Source organism: Acipenser ruthenus, chromosome 5 (genome assembly GCF_902713425.1).
Source record: "Acipenser ruthenus chromosome 5, fAciRut3.2 maternal haplotype, whole genome shotgun sequence".
Classification (NCBI taxonomy): Eukaryota; Metazoa; Chordata; class Actinopteri; order Acipenseriformes; family Acipenseridae; genus Acipenser; species Acipenser ruthenus.
This window is the reverse complement of record NC_081193.1, coordinates 5,771,362-5,790,916: the sequence shown is the minus strand read 5'-3', so window position 1 is coordinate 5,790,916 and position 19,555 is coordinate 5,771,362. Positions and strand designations below refer to the sequence as shown.

Here is a 19,555-nt window from a genome sequence, read left to right as displayed (position 1 = left end):
GGACCTTATAGTTTACACTGCATTGCAGGACTGATAATGTAATAATCGCCATATAAAATGATTGTTTGGAGTGGTAGCTAAACAGCTTTACATTTTCCATTACAAAGGGGGAATGCACTGCTTTTCCAGGTCTTTATCCTTTATTTTTACCAGTATTATAGCAGGAGTAAAATGCTTATGTGTAACTAGCCAGTAATTGTATGGGACAAAACACGAAAAGCTGCTAAGGTCATGGCTCATCTTCTATAGCACACTTCACTCTAGAACAGCGGTTCCCAACCTTTTTGGGTGTGCGGACTCCTTCTGAACCTTCGCGGACCACCTGGTTCTACATCCAGCCTACTCTGGTACTTTGCCAACCCATCAAGCGCAGAAAATCCCCTTTCACAAGAGTATATGGTGGCAAACGGCATCAGGTAGTTCAGTTCCGGGTACTCAGACTGAATGTGTAACCAGAAGTCAATCAGATTTCATTGTGTGAAGACAAACTTTAAAGAGTTGTCACACTGTCGCTCTGTTAGGCTGTCTTCCGCCTTTCATGTCAAGTGTGTGTGCATTTCACTGTCAACGTTCACAAATGGGTTTCTAATCCACTTGTTTTTGAGTCAGGGTCACTGTGTTTCGTTTCTAAGTGTCGCCAAAGACTAGCTGGCTTCAAACTTTTGTTTGACAACACATAGCGGTTGCGGATCCTATTCACTACCGGTCCAAGTAAATCCCATCCCAAGTATGTATCGCTGTAGTTCTGCATTTTGCGTTTAGTCTGCCTCTGTTGCAGGGTTTCACTTGATACTACACCAGTGGTGGCCAATCAACATGCAGTCATTATACTGACATTAATGCTGGCCAATAGCAGCTAACAGTAACAGAAGTAGTAATGAGGGATCAGAATGCAAGCAGCATGACCTGCGCTGAATGAAGGCCAGATAGCTGGGGGGCTGCTGTGGCCATACAGAATCCCACTGGTGGCCGCATTTGAGAAACATTGTGTTAGAATATGCTTTGATAAAAGAATGACTGGATTTAAAACAACTTTGATGAAAAGCAAAACACACAATTGCTGTCAATCATTTAATTAAAACAAAAACAAAAAATACATTTTGAGAATCTGAAGCTCAGAATAGGTTTTATATAATACTAGGTTACAGAAAAGTTCAGAAAACAAGGTTAGTCGCGATATGGGTTAAGAAAAACAACCTTAAAGTCTGGTTGGTCAATTTCTTTAAATTAATTTAAAAAGAACACAATCTTTTTCTACAGATTTGCTGGATCCCTATCATAAGTAAAGCTTTATAATGTTTTGCAATTTATGCTACTGGTATATGCCAGAAACACACACATGATACTGCCATTATTATACCAGCAGACCTGGGGGCGTTTACTGTAAAATTATAACAAAATGTGAACCTTTTAAATATGTAACATACAGTACAGTAGATACCAGAGAGAGGGCAAGTTAATTCCATGTGGGCGCTGCATAATCTTTTAATTAATGGGCATGGATTTATTAATTTATATTTGAAATATGGAACCAGTTCATTCCTCAGTTAAAGATATTTTCCTTGGTCTCAGGGCAAGGTCCTTTACTTCTGAGGTCAGTGAGAGCAGCTCTTTCCGAACTGCATCTGGGGTATCTTCCTCAGCCTGCTGCTTCTCCTCAGAGTCCTCTCCTGTCTGGCTGGCCTTCCGGTTCTGGCCCACGAGCTGCTTCACAACCAGACCTTGATACTTCGACAGAAGCTTGTGCTGATCCTAGAGTAGAACAGACATTCATTTAAAAGCATTTTCGATATGTCAATACCTTTTAATAATAACTCAATCCAAACTTTCATTATCCCGTTAGGGATCCATATGGCTGGACTGAGCACCAGCAGGGGTTGCTGTGGCACAGCCAGCTGATACTTTACCATAACCTGCAGAAGTGCAAAGATCAATGCAAACACTCCATGTGGGTCCCAAGCCAAGGTAGGCAATTAAACGTGATATCCATGAGTTTAGATCAAGATATAGTTCACCAAAACAGGTGTCACATTCACAATATGTTGAATAGGATAATAGAAATCTACAACATCTAAATGTGACAAACACTTATCTAAAATGGTTAATCCGTTTCTACAGTTATGGGCAAAAGTGTTGCATCACCTAGAATTTTAGGATTGAGACATAGAAATTAAATAAAAAAAACACGACATGAACATAATTTAGATTTTTTATTTAACATCATGTAATCAAAATAACTACAAAATGATATCGCAAAAGTCTACCGGAAGCCATAATAGTAGTACAGTATTTCATTTTAGATTTGAAAATGTCACATTTTTTAATCGTTATCAGTTTTTCGTTAAGCGGTATGTAATGCAATATATTAATGTAACATTATTCAGCAGGTTTCATTCTATACGGTGATGCAGAACTTTTGGTCATAGCTGTATACAGACCCTGACGTGTGTCATCCTTTGGAAGGTAATACACAGGTGACTGCGAAGCATACCTCTGGGATCCTGGTACTCAGGGTTGAAATAATTTGAGGCACACATCGCCCTGGTGCATGAAGCATGCAATTTGTAGAGAACTGGAACAAGAGAACGCTGGTCAGATGCAGAACCAGGGCAGGATCCTCAGTCACCTTTAACTGCTCGATTAAAGCCTGTCGATGCTGAAAGAGAGCTTGTCTACAAAATAAAAAAGGAACAGGTATCATTTCAGGTAATTAAACAATATATATGAGGCAAGTATCATGCCAATTACAACTGAACTCCATAATTCACATTTAATGTAATTGGATTATCGTGATTACAATTTTTAATGTAGAATCCAATTGAAAAACGCAAGTCTTTCCTAGAGGCTAAGACACAGGGAAGGTCATATTATACAACCTTAAATTAAAATGATAGATAAAAAAGTCCTGCCATTTAGAGGAAATCTGACAAGGCAAACTACCGAAATTAAATACAAGCTAATTCAAATTCTTACTGCGGCAATTCAAATACAATTACCTTTCTCTCTTTTTGTCTCCTTTCTTTAGCATAATTCCACAAACCTCTGCTACAGAATCCAAATTGGTTAGAAACTCTTCTAAGCTCTAAATATAAATAATAATAATAAAAAACATTACATTAAAAATGTAATAATAAAAACCCTACAAACTCTGATATGCTATCTACACCCACTTAAATCCAAAGTAAAATGAGTCGAGGAAAACAATTATAATAGAACAGTGGTTGCAAAACTTGTTACAAAAAGATTAAATATAGTCCTGATAAAATAATATTTTAATATTGTTTATTCCATAAATTGTACTCTGACGATGCCCAGAAAAATGTCTTTCAGAGGGTGGGTGGATCAGGGTAATTTTTGCTATAAACAAATGTAATTTCTATAAGAATAACAACATGTATACACTTACAATAACAGACAAAATGAGATAATCAAAAACTTACTTTTGCATTGAGAGAATTATGAAGCTTAGTCAGAGGGCCTTTAGTTTCCTCTGGCAATTTTCCTAAAATTTTTATTCTGACCTGAAAAATAAATGATTAGACATGATATTATTCATACAAAAGTGTACAAAATAAGATTTTTCAAAAGTTCAATTGAAGTTTGGGATTGTTTGAGGGTTTTACAGGGAATCCAAACAGACTGCATCAAACTCTTATCCTCTGAGGCAATACTGGGATAACCATAGATAAGAGGTTGGTGTTCTTAAAAAGTCCAGCTGTGGCCTATCCCACAAGGGTATAGAAGTAGATCAAATCACCCCCTTAGTCCTCTAAAAATAAATCAGAGGTTTTAATCTTGCCAGTTCCCTATTAGCAAGACAGCTGTGACAGTAATTGCATTCATCATTTTAAACTGATTGAAAGTGTGTAATGAAATGGTGCTCCCCACACCTCATTTGTTATGGAATTGTAGTTTTCTACAGCCATCATTAACTCTGCACCCAGGAAATTGAAGAGCAGGTTGGTTATATCTGTGCACACTGTCTTCAGCACGTGCTTTGCAATGTTAGCTTGTGTTTCATCTGAAAAGACAACAAAATATACAATGTGCAGTAACTCTTTTTTTCTAAAGTAACCCACACATACATTTATAAATTTAATTAACATCTAGGTGTTATGGACCTTATAGTTTACACTGCATTGCAGGACTGATAATGTAATAATCGCCATATAAAATGATTGTTTGGAGTGGTAGCTAAACAGCTTTACATTTTCCATTACAAAGGGGGAATGCACTGCTTTTCCAGGTCTTTATCCTTTATTTTTACCTGTATTATAGCAGGAGTAAAATGCTTATGTGTAACTAGCCAGTAATTGTATGGGACAAAGCACGAAAAGCTGCTAAGGTCATGGCTCATCTTCTATAGCACACTTCACTCTAGAACAGCGGTTCCCAACCTTTTTGGGTGTGCGGACTCCTTCTGAACCTTCGCGGACCACCTGGTTCTACATCCAGCCTACTCTGGTACTTTGTCAACCCATCAAGTGCAGAAAATCCCCTTTCACAAGAGTATATGGTGGCAAACGGCATCAGGTAGTTCAGTTCCGGGTACTCAGACTGAACGTGTAACCAGAAGTCAATCAGATTTCATTGTGTGAAGACAAACTTTAAAGAGCTGTCACACGAAAGCTCTGTTAGGCTGTCTTCCTCCTTTCATGTCAAGTGTGTGTGCATTTCACTGTCAACGTTCACAAATGGGTTTCTAATCCACTTGTTTTTGAGTCAGGGTCACTGTGTTTCGTTTCTAAGTGTCGCCAAAGACTAGCTGGCTTCAAACTTTTGTTTGACAACACCTCGTAACATACAACACATAGCGGTTGCGGATCCCATTCACTACCGGTCCAAGTAAATCCCATCCCAAGTATGTATCGCTGTAGTTCTGCATTTTGCGTTTAGTCTGCCTCTGTTGCAGGGTTTCACTTGATACTACACCAGTGGTGGCTCATGACTTGTTTGACAGTCACAAGCTAATGTACTAAAAGTAAATTTACTTTGTTCAGGTGATTTCATATATGCCTCCGCTGAGAGCATTTTAATGCATTCAAATAATAGACTGCAGTCGCTATGCAAAATATACCCCCATCAATGAAAAAAAACGAACAAAAAAGCACTGTAAACACAACTTACAAAATTATGAATACAAGTTTTTATAATCAATTGGCAAATCAAAACCCTAAAACCAAGTATTATTTAGTTCTACAAGTCATTACGTGACACCAGCGTGAAACATTCACTATAAAAGACACAAATACAACATAACAAAATCATGAATTCAAAACACACAAGGCAGCTTGTCATCTCCAGTGGTAGTGCTATTCTGTCAAAGGTGATCTGCGTTGTGAATTTGGGGCTTGCCGGTGTGAGGCTATTTTTATTTAGTTTTCCTGCGGAGCCCCTCCGATGGCCTCACGGACCCCTAGGGATCCACGGACCAGAGGTTGGGAACCACTGCTCTAGAAGGAATGGTACTGATTAAATACAATTACATAAATACTTAGATACTTAGATGGATACAGGTCTGCGTGTCTGCAATTGGATCTGATGTGCAGTGAGGGTGAAGCGAGGTCAAACCGGAATACAAGACAAATGACAACAGCTGACCTTTCATTTTCACAGGGGAGTTAATAATACGCCTGGCCCAGACATGGGTTAAATTCACTTTCAAATACCAAACGTGACTGGGGTTATCAAACAAAAAGAAAATCTTGCTAGTCTTAATTACAGGCCGATATCCAATGGGCAGCAGTGTGGAGTAGTGGTTAGGGCTCTGGACACTTGACCGGTGGGTTGTGGGTTCAATCCCCAGTGGGGGACACTGTTGCTGTACCCTTGAGCAAGGTACTTTACCTAGATTGCTCCAGTAAAAACCCAACTGTATAAATGGGTAATTGTATGTAAAATAATGTGACATCTGTATAATGTGAAATAATGTATAATGTGATATCTTGTAACAATTGTAAGTCGCCCTGGATAAGGGCGTCTGCTAAGAAATAAATATTATTATTATTATTATTATTATTATTATTATTATTATTATTATTTAAGAACCCCAGTTCTCAAGTACTCAGCTGATGAAAATTGATTGTTAAACTTACTGATGTTCTAGTTCTGCACACCTTAGTCCTGACCTGAACACCCCATGCCATAATGAACAGTGCTTTTGAAACACTTTACCATGAAACACTAAATTAACCTATCCTTAAAGTATTTAATCTTAAAATTAAAAATAGTTTATAATTCACTGATTTCAGTGGTTTTAAAATTAGACCAATCTTACCTGAGAAAAGTTTTGATCCTTTCTCGAAGAGCCTGATGTTGTTGAAGAGGTTGGTAATCTCCTCCTGTAGGTCTTTCACAGTCTGTTTCCTGCTAGCCCCAGTACTGGAGCTGGTGGAGGACATGAAGACCGACCGAACCACCTCCTGGTACATTTTAGTCAGCGGCCTGCAAACCAGGAGTTCGTATTAAATTAAAAGCAGATTTATTAGGTTCCAAAGTATTGTAGTACATAAGGTTTTGTTTTCTTCTACATTTCCACAACACTTTCTGTAACAGAATAGAAAGTAAAATACTTAATTGTGGATGTTTGTGCAGGTAAAGGATGTATAGTGTAAATAATAAAAGTGTTATATTTTGCATCAAATTATTCATAAAATTATTAAAACAAAAAAACATTTTCTGTGCAACAAAGCTAATGCAACATTTGCAACCAAGTGTAAATACAGTTAGAAACTGTATGTTAATAATGAAACATTACCTAATCAAGTGCTCTGCGAGTTCAGATAGCATCTCCTCAGGGCAGTCTTGGACATGCTTCTGTAACACTTCTTCAATGTCTCCTTGAGTCATAAATGGTACTTCCTGTTGTTTACTGCGATCTTTAAAAAAAGCACAATCAGTTGCTGATAACATTACAGAACGTTTGCAGCTAAAATACTGTTTGATCATGACTTAGATGTAGTCTACATAAAAGACCTTGCTGAAAATAAGGCATGCAAACAGATCTTGCTTTACCCTTGTATGGTACCAGACATCATGAACATACTATAACCATCTTTTTTTAAAGTGCACATGGGAGACCTACATAACGAATGGAAGTGAACGATTCATTTATAGGATTATTTCACTAGCTATAACCCCTTCATCATTTTCAAACATAATGCATTCACAAAATCAGTTTTCTGCTACTAACAGCTACATTGCACACTTTATTTAGAAGAAAACTGTTTTGTAACTTGTGGGATATTAAGACCTCTTATAAATATCCAAAATGGATATTTAAAGAAATTGCACCAAACTGTTCCCACCAGTTGCAGTAGAATGATTGTCAAAAATATCATAAGAAAATAATATATATTAACTTTTGCAAGGACACATATTCACAATTCACAGTATGAGACATACTGCTGGCTTTCATTACCGTATACAAAGCATAAGAAAAACGTAAATGCTTTCGATACTCACTTTGAGTGGTGGTAGTTGTCTCATCATCGCTGTCATCATCCTTTCTTCCCTTCTTTTTGGTTTTCCTGATTCGGATCTCTCTGGCGTTTCCCCCACCACCGCCTTTTACACTTCCACTACCCTCTGTCAAAAAAAACAAAGTTAAAACAGAAAAAACAGACCCAAATAATCAAGTGGGAAACACATTTCACTGAACCATTGTCAATAATGCAACAAAAGGAGAGTTCTCATTTGAACCAACAGCTTCTCATTGTTGAATAAGGATTAGCCCAGAGTATTGTTTTACATGGATTTTGCAAGTATATTTCATTCAGTAAATTCTCAAATTCTATTTCTTTAGGCTGTTGGCTATACAGATTTTGAAAAGAGAGGGCAATTACACCTTATTTGTTTACAAACTTGTTTAAATAATTTCTAGAGGGGTGTTTAACACAGCAAATCACTACAAAATGATTATGCTCATAGAACTATTAATAGCCAATGGGTGGGTGTTACTGTATTTGGAGGGAAACACTAGAACTGTGTGTGTTTTGTTCCCTCACCACTATGAAGATATGTTCACATTATGAAATCAATTCAAAAAAGTTGTTTACAAGATACAAGAGCCACAAGCTTTTATAGAAAATATCGAAAACAAACATTCATCTATTCTAAAAAATGTATAAAAACAGAATGTGGGCAATAAATAAATATTAAGGAAAAAAACGCTTTTTCAGTCATAAACTCAAATCACTGCACTTACAAAAGCACAATAATGATGCTGGCTTTATGATTTTAAGTCAGTATCATTAACTGGTCAAAGTTATATAAAAAAAAAATACTAAAAACTCACTGTATGATTAATAACAAATAGCTGGATTGTCACTCAATTTTAACCAATGAAATGTTCTCAAGCAAAGTGAAAAAAAAAACTGTCCTGATAAGTTAAAGTATACATCACCTGATGCCTTCTTCTTTCTTTCATCCCGCTTATCCTTTTTAGAAAACGCAGCATTTTCTACTACAACAGAGGCTTGCTTAAGGTCATCTTCAGTGATCAAAAACACTGGATTGCTCTTTATTTCCTGAAAAAGAGCCGTTCCTAAATTAATAAAACTAAACCAATGCATCCACACTGTACCATAAACAATAAGGATGGATATACCCACTGACCAGTAAGAGTTAATGCCATGCAGCAAGGAAGTAAGCAAGTGGAACATCATTAATGGCTGCTAAATGAAGATGGATGCATTCAAGGATTGAATCAAATCACACTGAAGACACTGCCAGAAATAACTACTGACAGATATGTTCATAAAATCATGCATTGCATTGATTTTTTGTTAAAACAATGTTTCTCTATTTGACAGCAATTTATTAAGTCACAATAACTCGACCTTAGAAAGTTAAATTAGCGTGCAGACATATTCCACCACTGACCTTCAGGCTTAAAGGGCTTTCAATGAATTCCAGCACAATTTGCATAAGGTTGATATTATATAACCCACATTAAGAAGTAATAACACAACACTTTTAATGATAGATGTTAATCAGTATTCATAAAATACAAAATATATTGAAATATTTAAAACCCCAAGATGTTTATGCACCCTTCTCTTAAAAGTTCAACCCTTTCATCCTTAAACTGCAGCAAAGAAGGTGCATTTCAACAGTAATGTTAATAGATATATTATAAAAAAATAACAATAAGGAAAACAATACATTTTATTAGAATTTTTTTTGTATATATATATATATATATATATATATATACACACACTACCGGTCAAAAGTTTTAGAACACCCCCATTTTTCCAGTTTTTATTGAAATTTAAGCAGTTCAAGTCCAGTGAATAACCTGAAATGGTACAAAGGTAAGCGGTAAACTGCCAGAGGTTAAAAAAAAAATGTTTAGGTTACCAAAAACTGAAAAAAATGTACATTTCAGAGTTATAAAAAAGGCCTTTTTCAGGGAACAAGTAATGGGTTAACAACTTACAGCTGTTCTGCAGCAATGGAAGTAAATTAAGCCTTGAAAGTTGATGCTAACAATTCCTACAGGTGTCCCAACTTTTGTTGATTACTTACAAACCCTCTGTCTGTATAAAAGCAGTGTTGGAACAGACTGTGTTACTACACCCTCTTAAGCATTATTTGGACAGTATTGTACTGCAGGAAGTAGTATATTGCTCTCATAATGGCGAGAAAAAGGCAATTAACAAAGGAAGACAGACAGACCATTATAACCCTTAAAAGTGTAGGTCTTTCCTTTAGAGAAATTGCAAAGAAAGCCAAGGTGTCAGTGAGTACAGTTTCCTACACCATCAAAAGGCACTTGGAAACTGGAGGAAACTCTGACAGGAAGAGGTCTGGCAGACCCAAAGCCACAACAGAATCAGAAGACAAGTTTCTGAGAGTCAACAGCTTGCGTGATAGGCGGCTCACAGGACAACAGCTTCAAGCACAGCTTAACACTGGTCGAAGTAAGCAAGTCTCAGTTTCAACTGTGAAGAGAAGACTTCGAGCTGCAGGTTTGACAGGTCGAGTGGCAGTAAGAAAGCCATTGCTAAGATGGCAAAATAAGAAAAAGAGGCTTGCCTGGGCCATGAAGCACCGTCAGTGGACTACTGAAGACTGGAAGAAGGTCTTATGGACCGATGAATCAAAATTTGAAATCTTCGGTTCATCACGCAGGGTTTTTGTACGCCGTCGAGTAGGCGAAAGAATGGTTCCTCGGTGTGTGACACCAACTGTCAAACATGGAGGAAGCGTGATGGTCTGGGGCTCTTTTGCTGGATCCAGAGTCGGCGACTTGCACAGAGTGAGTGGCACCCTGAACCAAAACTGCTACCACAGCATTTTGCAGCGCCATGCAATACCCTCTGGTATACGCCTAGTTGGTCAGGGGTTCATCCTACAGCAAGATAATGACCCAAAACATACCTCCAGGCTATGTCAGAACTACCTTAGAAGAAAAGAACAAGACGGTAGGCTTCAAATCATGGAATGGCCAGCACAGTCTCCAGACTTAAACCCCATCGAGCTGGTTTGGGATGAACTGGACAGAAGGGTGAAAGCAAAGCAACCTACAAGTGCAACACATTTGTGGGAACTTCTGCAACAGTGTTGGGAAGAACTTTCCGAACAATATTTGATTTCCATTGTAGAAAGAATGCCACGAGTGTGTTCGGCTGTTATATCTGCAAGAGGTGGCTACTTTGATGAGTCAAAAATTTAGATTAAATTTTGTTAAACAAAACGATTCCATGATTTCTTTTTTATCTCCAATTGTTTATTTGTTCTATGCTATTTCAGAGTACATTGAGACATTAAACTGGGAAAATCTCAATAAAAACTGGAAAAATGGAGGTGTTCTAAAACTTTTGACCGGTAGTGTATATATATATTACATACCTTTTCAGCCTTTCCACGCATTAACGGGTCAAAAAGGGAAGTACAGCTACTAATGAACTTCTCACTGACGACAATGGTGTCACTGAAAGTCCTGGCAGAAGACTGTATGTTCGATGTTCTCATAACTTGATTGAGCAAAATTGCTGTATCCTCCAAGGAAAGACAGCTGGGCAACATAGACTATGAAAAAACAAAAAGGAGAGATAGGCTGGTCAATAATTCTGCTTTAATACCGATATAAACTGAAAAAAGAAGAGATCAACTGTTGAAGATCAGATGCAATGGTCAGACGTTCTACTTCTTAGTAAATACTATACAACACCAAAAGGTAAAAGGACCAGTTGCATATTACTCCATTGTTATCTCAAAGTCAAGGTGTAAGTTAGATATAGATCTAAAGAAACAGATCAAACACTCCCACCTGGGACAATAGGGTCATCTGTTAAGAAAAACAGTTAAAAACCCAGGTTCCCATCTTTACTTATTAAAATGATAGCAATAATTAGATCCACCACCCTTTAGAGCAACTGAATTCACCCATATACTCCAGTTTACTGAATGCTGTCTTGTTCTTACCTGCACATCTGTCCATGTTCCTGAATTCACTGCTTCCTCCACAGAAGCCTCCACTTGATCCACAATGCTCTGGCCAACACAAGCAGCCCTCAGAAATAACAGTTTGCTTGATTTGTACCTTTTCTTTATGTAACTTGTGGGGTCAGGAATTCCTAACCTAGTCAGTGCATCAAATTCTGTAAGTAAAGATCATGCATTTTCTTTTTAATTACAGGCATGCCACTAAAAAATAAATACTGTATTACTTCAAATAGCCCTTAAACGAGGGCTACGATTATACGAGGGCGGCCTTTATTAATAATACTATGCTTTACAAACGCTGCAATATTTTATTAAATGATTTAAGGCATTTTAGAAACGGTGCCATGAGTGACTCCGATCTGCAGCACTATACTCTTGTGTGTTTTTGGGGCTTGAATACAGTACATTTACTGAAAGTTAACGAGAGCCTATTAGGTGAGAGTTGGGAGGTCAGGGGAGTACTGTACCAGCGAATCAGGAGTGTGCATTGGTTGCTATGGGGTTGGACAAGAAGAGGAGAGATTTATAAAATATTACCTCTAAATATCGGTTTGATTTGTGTTAAAACTAAAATATGTCCTACTCGTTTTTTTTTTGTTTTTTTCTCACTGTAATTTACCTGCTTGTTTGTAATTTCTTTGTAAGAGAAACCAAAACTAAATCTTCTCATAGATAGTAAGCAAGTTTTTTTTTTTTTTTTTTTTTATAAATTGTACAGGACTGAGTAAAATTCCAATTGAATAAAAAACAAAACAACTAAACCCCCTACAAGAAGATATCTTCAGCCAGCTTTCGGGTAGCGGTTAGAGTGACCGGCAAAGCTCTAAGTTCCTCTGAGTTTAAGTTTTCACCATCCAAGCTGACGAGGTAAACAGACAGCCCGTGTTTTATCCCCTGCTGTGTTGGCACTGAACTCTGCTGGAAAAAACGGACGTGAAGGACTGCTGTGCTGTAAGTAGTTTATCTTGGGTTGTCTGTTGGGACTGTACTATAAAATAACACTTGCTCGCTAAGGTGGGTGTACATTAGTTTGTACTGCATGCTGGATTGAGGTTGCAGTCTCTTCAGGGGTGTCATGTACATAGGCAGGGTTGCATGTTTCTTTCTTTATTTTTTGAGCAGGGGTAGAAAAAAAATTACTTTACGTTTCTTTATTCTATTACGTCCATTAAAAAGCTGACATCTGAGTGAGGCGTTAATTCGAGGGTGGTGTTAATTTGAAGTAATACGGTAAATCAGATGACAATACATTTCTCAACTTTTACACAGGAGCATTCACCAAAAGAAAGAGACTTTCTCTTATGGGCATCACAGTGAATCCAGATCACATGCCCTTGTGCAACATTGGCAGAATTTGAAAGGAATGGCAATTTGAGTTGTATAAATTAACTTCGGAACTGTGATAAAAATGTTCCCACCAGGGTGTGAATTTAGCACACAAGATTAATTTCTGTTTTCTAGCCACGTAGCCAAAAGACCAAGTCAAACTTAAATGTTTTAGACAATAATCCTGTCCAATAGCACTTGTGTTAGAAAAAGGCAAAACATATACCCCAGCTAACTGAAAGTGAGACTGAGAGTTTAAAATATGAATATGTATACTTATCACTTACTTTCCTACAGTACAAGTTGTTTCTTATAGCCGTTTTCAATTGAATGCATAAAATAAACAAAGAACAGCAGTTACCTAAATAACCGTTCTGCTTTAAGAAAGCATCGATCCAGTTGTTTTGTGTCTTTGAATAGATGTCAGGGATGTAGACAGCCTTGTCCTGTCTGCCCCCAACCACAGATCCCTTAAGACGTCCACTGTTAACAAAGTCTTCCAGGACCGCTGGGAAATGGCAAGATTAATTTAAGAAACCTTGCTTTTTTCATTTTTTTTTTTTTTTTAATCAGTCTCAGTTTCATTAGAGAAATGAGAGATACGGAATAAGCGTATATATACTTTGTTATATATATATATATATATATATATATATATATATATATATATATATATATATATAAATACTTACAGTATAATAGGTGTTCCTGAAATCCATATTGTGTAATCAGATTACTCACTGGGGTCGGTCTACAAATACAAAGCATTTTAAATGAAACAACTGTGTTTTTAATTAAACAACCACACTTATACCCCTATCACTATTCTAAGGAATACCACCTTTAACTTTGCCACCACAGTTTAGTACATTACCTTGTAATTGCACTGAAAAGCCCACGTATCCGGGCTCTGTGACGAGAGACAAATGCCTGAGTGAAGATCACCCCTCTGTCATACTGATCCATCTGGCCATGGATGATTCTGCCAAGACGCTGAGACAGTGCCTAGATATACAAGGATCAAGCATAAAAGTTAAAATGGATAACAGCTTTATATGGTATACATTGGCTAAGAACATCCAGAAACATAACCGCGTCCACTGCATTTGTAAATAAGGAAAGGATGTTAATCAAACACAGTATATTATTATTATTATTTATTTCTTAGCAGATGCCCTTATCCAGGGCGACTTACAATTGTTACAAGATATCACATTATTTTTACATATAATTACCCATTTAACAGGGTTTTTACTGGCGCAATCTAGGTAAAGTACCTTGCTCAAGGGTACAGCAGCAGTGTCCCCCCACCTGGGATTGAACCCACGACCCTCCAGTCAAGAGTCCAGAGCCCTAACCACTACTCCACACTGCTGCCCTACATATATGTATCAGCAAGTACAATAGTTCCTGTAGAGCTGGTGTCCAGTAAAAACTCCATTGCAAAACAAGAGTCAATAACACTATGCCTGATTTATTTCCACGAACCAGTCACTGTAGCAAATCTTGGTTTTAAAGTACAGAAAGGATTATCACAAAGACAGAAAGGCTACAAACATATGAATCGGTGTGTAAAGAGCCCATCTTAGTGATGCCATCTGGTGGCCATAGAATGTAATTTAAAACATTGACTTAATGCAGAAGAGCAGTCTCGGTATAACTACATCAGACTGAACAGTTACCCAAGTAGAAATGTGCCATTCGTATGTCCAGGGGTGAAAACAATGTGGCAACGAATTTCTACTGGACACCATCTGTAAAAGAACTGTATTGAAAGCATTGTAGAATACAACTGTGTACCAAGTGTACAGACGTCTGAAAATTAGTGCTTTGTATCTCCGATATGGCCAGAGCTAAATCGATGTGGCAATAGAACGGTCAATGTTCACAGGACACCATCCAGAAAGGAACCCGATTGACAGAATTGTAGAATACAGTGGGTACCAAATATAACGAAACAATGTCAAGATTGTGCCAGGAAAAGGGTTGCACCACACTTGGAGAATGCTTGTTTAACTTCATGGCTCCGACTCTCTGGAACTCTCTCCCAGCTTGGGTGCGTGATGCCCCCACCGTCGCTCGCTTTAAATCAACTCTCAAGACCCACCTGTTCTCTCTTGCTTTCCATGCTCTTTAAGCCTGATATCTGCTATTAGCTGCTGTGTTGCTGCTACTATTTCATGTATTATGCTACTATCATGTACCATGCATTTTCCACTGTATTTAATATATTATGCATTGTGTTTTTTTTTTTACTGTATATCATGTATTATGCATTTCTTTGTATTTAAAGTATTAAGGATTTTCTTGTTACTGCATCTTGTAAAGCGTTTTGTGATGGTGGTCCACTATGACACGCGCTACATAAAATAAAGATTGATTGATTCAATCACGATTTTTTTCCCCTCACAGTACAGAATCATACATAACATTAGAGTGCGAGACAAGATTCACATTCCACTTTAAGGAGAATTTTTAATTACACCTAAAATATCATAAAGCAAGGACAATCAAGCAAAGAATTCCAGTAGATGTCTGACTTCAAATTCTATTAGAACAAATACATTTAAGAGAGTGTGTGCCTCTACAAACTGGGAGCTGCATATTGGGGAAACCTGTCAAACATATTGTTGCATATCAGTGGAACATTTTCCTATTTTCCATTGATAACCAATTTACAGAAATGTAATTTTCTGCGGTGTATGTGTAAAACTGTCACATAGTAAAATAAAATCGACAGAATTATAAAGTATATCCAACCATACTTTTATATGCCAATATATCCAAACTTTATATTGCCAAGTGGAGCTTTTATGAGTTTGAAAATATGATTGGTTCTAAGAGGAAAACACCAACACAAACAATCTACTTGTGCTCACCTCTGTCAAGAAATCTCCAGGGAGGTCGTAAGACTTGCAGAGCTCAGCAATAGTCACCTGGCCTGCTTCCTGCAGTCTGTCATTCACCTCTTCCGCTAGCTGGTCCAGGTAGTTTCTAATTATTAAGCACAAGCACTTAATACTGCAATACTTCAAAAAGAATACATGGGATATTAATACATTGTAGCATCTGATATGTCCAGATCCATTATAAAACACATTATATTTACTCAGGTGTTCCAATACCAAAGGATCACACAAATACTCACTCATCAATTAGCTGCCCAAGTACCAGCTGGATACTTTTGTCTGACTTGGCTATGTCGCTGGCTCTGCTTTCAACATGAACTAGATCCACATTTGTAATCTAAGTAAAAGAAAACATGTATTATCTATGTAATTACTGCAGACTTAAGTATACTCAAACTACATTTGATAGGTCTCACATTTCCTGTATAAAAGATGCATATGTTATGGAAATCCTGTATCTCATGTTTAATGGTATTTTTCTCAAAGCTATAAGTAACAAAAAAAAAAAAAAAGAATACAGATCACTCATTTCTTTACTTCCAGCATAGTTTGGGCATTCCACCTCAAGAGATTACATAAAGGAACACAGAGACCTTGAAAACACATTGAGTGATATAAAGGCAGAGACAGGTTATGAGAAGGAGAACCAGTGTGAGACTTTTGGGAGTCCTGAGTTCTTTTAATAAAACTCCCAGAATGACAGTTAATGTAACCTCTGACAGCAGTGCACATATCTTAAAGGTGTGGTTGGTACATTGTGTTGGTATATATATATATATATATATATATATATATATATATATATATATATATATATATATATATATATATATATAAAATCTATTGTATCATTGAAAAAGTGAAATCATTAGGCAAGATGTAGTGGAATATTTTTTTTTAGCTTTATGTACTTTAACAAGAACACTAAACATATACTGTATAGCAAATAACTGTATTCACAACAAAATGACGTATACACTGACTGGCCAAAGAAATTGAGAGTGTAAGTAAAATTAGAAAATTCCCTAGGCTGCAAATATATGCGATCATGTGAAGTGTCATGTGATACACTAGACCAGGACCGGGCAACCTGAGCATTTCTATTCCAGGTCTGTGTCCTTATTTATTAAATTGCTCCAATTAGACCCTTATACTATCGATAAAACCTGGAATGGAACGGCACACCAAGATTGGAGTTGTCTAGAAGACCTACACAAGATTTGAAACCAGGAGGACTGCTGGAACTTCACAAGGGGCATTATAACGCAGCGGCTGCATGGACAACAGTGTCCATCAAGACAGTCTACCGGTGTTCCTGGAAATGCAATGTCTGCTGAAAACCACCACTGAAAACTCAAGTGCTAGAGTGCCATAAACCATCAAGCCCACTGATGAGCTACAGCAGCCCAAATCACAGAAAAACTGAACACGGAACAAGACACATCTGTTTCTACCAAAAGAATCTGTTGGACACGCATTGTGGCCCTCATTTGAAAGACACTTATTTTTTGACCTCTGAGTGTAGTAAATGGATAAAGATGTCCTTAAAATGACCACTAACCTGCTGTAGATCCACAATATTCACCCGACCTTCAAAGAAAAAAGAAAAATAAAGAAAGAAAAGAAGCTGATTTAAAATTATGACACATTTATACAGCGGATATTCAAACAGTACATTTTCCTTAAAGAGCACCAAGATCGGGAACATTTAAACACTGAAGAAAGTTATTTTGAAAAAAAGGAAAAGGGAAAAATATGACAGTCTATTAGACAAATTACAATTTCAATTGAAAGAACACTGCCAGTTATTTACTACAATATAAATACAGTAAGACTCTGGATGATGCTGCATTATTCAAATGTTTTGTCATTACCTAAGAATGGAATTATACCAAGCACATCTTTCAGATTTATTGTCTGTATTCGCTAATCTGGATTTACTCTCTTTAAAAATAATCACTGAATACTAGAAAGATGGGATTTGTAATTCAATCTATAAATAATCTGTTTCAAATGCAGCTATAATCTGAATTGAGGTCATCTCAAACTAACTTCCTTTGCCAAGACATTGAAAGAACAAAGCTCTTTCAAATATAGAGTGTTGTTATACCTGTATTACTTAGCTAAATGATAAAACATAATTAGCTATTAAGCACAATGTCAGAGAACTGCAGTCTGCTCTAATGACCTACCTCCATGTACATAAAGCTCATCACGAATCTCCCTGCTGATCTGTGATGGAGTGATGTACTCCTTGCCATCCAGAGTGTGCACCACATCTATCTGTTTTTCTGCAATAAGCTTTGCAACTATTTCTATGCAGTTTCGTTCTGATAACCTGTTGAGATAATAATAATAATAATAATAATAATAATAATAATTTACTTCGTGCAGCAAACTTTTACCAGTAAATCAATTTGAATTACTGGTTGATTTCAGGTGACAAAAAGCTGCTATGACAAATGTTATTTCATTCAACAGCACGGGTTTCCTCACTTAGGTGTGTGGTAGATTGGTCTTTAATACAAGTATGTAACACTAAAAGCATAACTGGTACGTTGCAATAACTTTTCGTACTAGTATCTACGGCAAAATGTTTACTACGCAAAATAACGATGCGTCAGCTAGGCACAGTGATAAATGTTGAGTTTTATTAGAACTTTACTAAACTCATTGCGTTACTTCGACAAGAATATCTTGGTAAACGGGTACTTTTGTGATTTAGTTGACAGATGACCAAAATAAATCAATTATATGTCAATTATTTAATATATCTTTTGTTAGTACTGTCGATTAATACGACTTTGACAGTTGTCAACAGCTTCCCAAACGTTGCATCGTTTTTTTTTTTTTTTTCACGTAGCTTGAAGTTTAGTCTAACATAAAACAAGATACTTTCCAGTTACCAAAAATAGTATTAAATACTTAATGTCCAAAAAAGAATAATAAAAACAAAACCAAACAATCATATTTTAAGTACGGACAGTACTGCCAATAATATAATATTTACCGCTGCACAGTGTCTGCAAACTGTGCTCTTTGAAAATCTGCAGCCAGACGCCTGATTTCTTCCCAGTCCGCAGCCATGACTGTAGGATACTATTTTAAATGTATATTTATATTATTTGATTTGATTAATGTGAAAACTGTTTTACAAACACCAGGTTTGTTGACTGCAGAAACAAATAAGACACACGTCACCCACAAATGGCGTATAACGGAAAGTGCAGCGGATCAAACTAACAATCTAAAAAAAAAAAAAAAAGCGTTTGAAAATAAAATGTGTTTTAAACCCTGCATACTTGAACAGATAGATTTGAAAGCGTCTGCAGTTACGGTGTTATTTAAAATATATAACACTTAAACATATGTTTTAATTATTATTATTATGATTGTTATTATAAATCGCTCTGTATGTAATATTTGTTTTTAAACCCCAATCAACTTAGTAGTAATAAACCTCAACAAATTTGAAGTACCTGGAATTCTCTGCTGTACTATTTATTTATTTATTTATTTATTTTTACTTTTTACTTAGTAAAGGAGTATCGTGGGACATTAAGAAAAGTGATATTGATAAACTGCATTGCATTGCGCAATGTAGTTACAGCTTACATTATTATAATTGGTTGCTGCTTTTACTTTTTTTTCTGGAGGATAGGATTTATTTATTTTTTTGTTTCAGATTAGCCAAGACACTAATATTCTTAATATTTCGTGTTAAAGACTGTCCTACGTTTCAGTTATATATATATATATATATATATATATATATATATATATATATATATATATATATATATATATAATGGTGACATACAGACTGATAAACAGACAGGCAGGGCACTTTCCTATAATCCACACAG

General features: G+C 36.5%; 1 protein-coding gene across 1 annotated transcript; it reads right to left on the bottom strand.

Moving 5' to 3' along the window:
* Positions 1 to 1,057: 1,057 nt before the first annotated feature.
* On the bottom strand, positions 1,058 to 18,920 carry LOC117402307 (E3 UFM1-protein ligase 1-like). The gene is made up of 19 exons (XM_034003329.3): positions 18,700 to 18,920; positions 17,882 to 18,027; positions 17,251 to 17,279; positions 15,929 to 16,026; positions 15,660 to 15,774; positions 13,655 to 13,785; positions 13,473 to 13,531; positions 13,142 to 13,288; positions 11,434 to 11,609; positions 10,858 to 11,037; positions 8,405 to 8,528; positions 7,465 to 7,587; positions 6,758 to 6,878; positions 6,278 to 6,444; positions 3,891 to 4,021; positions 3,441 to 3,521; positions 2,997 to 3,082; positions 2,492 to 2,672; positions 1,058 to 1,752 (listed from the first exon to the last, which is right to left on the bottom strand). Exons 1-19 carry the CDS (start codon positions 18,774 to 18,776, stop codon positions 1,537 to 1,539), a joined length of 2,388 nt encoding a protein of 795 aa, XP_033859220.3. The 5' UTR covers positions 18,777 to 18,920; the 3' UTR covers positions 1,058 to 1,536.
* Positions 18,921 to 19,555: the final 635 nt, after the last annotated feature.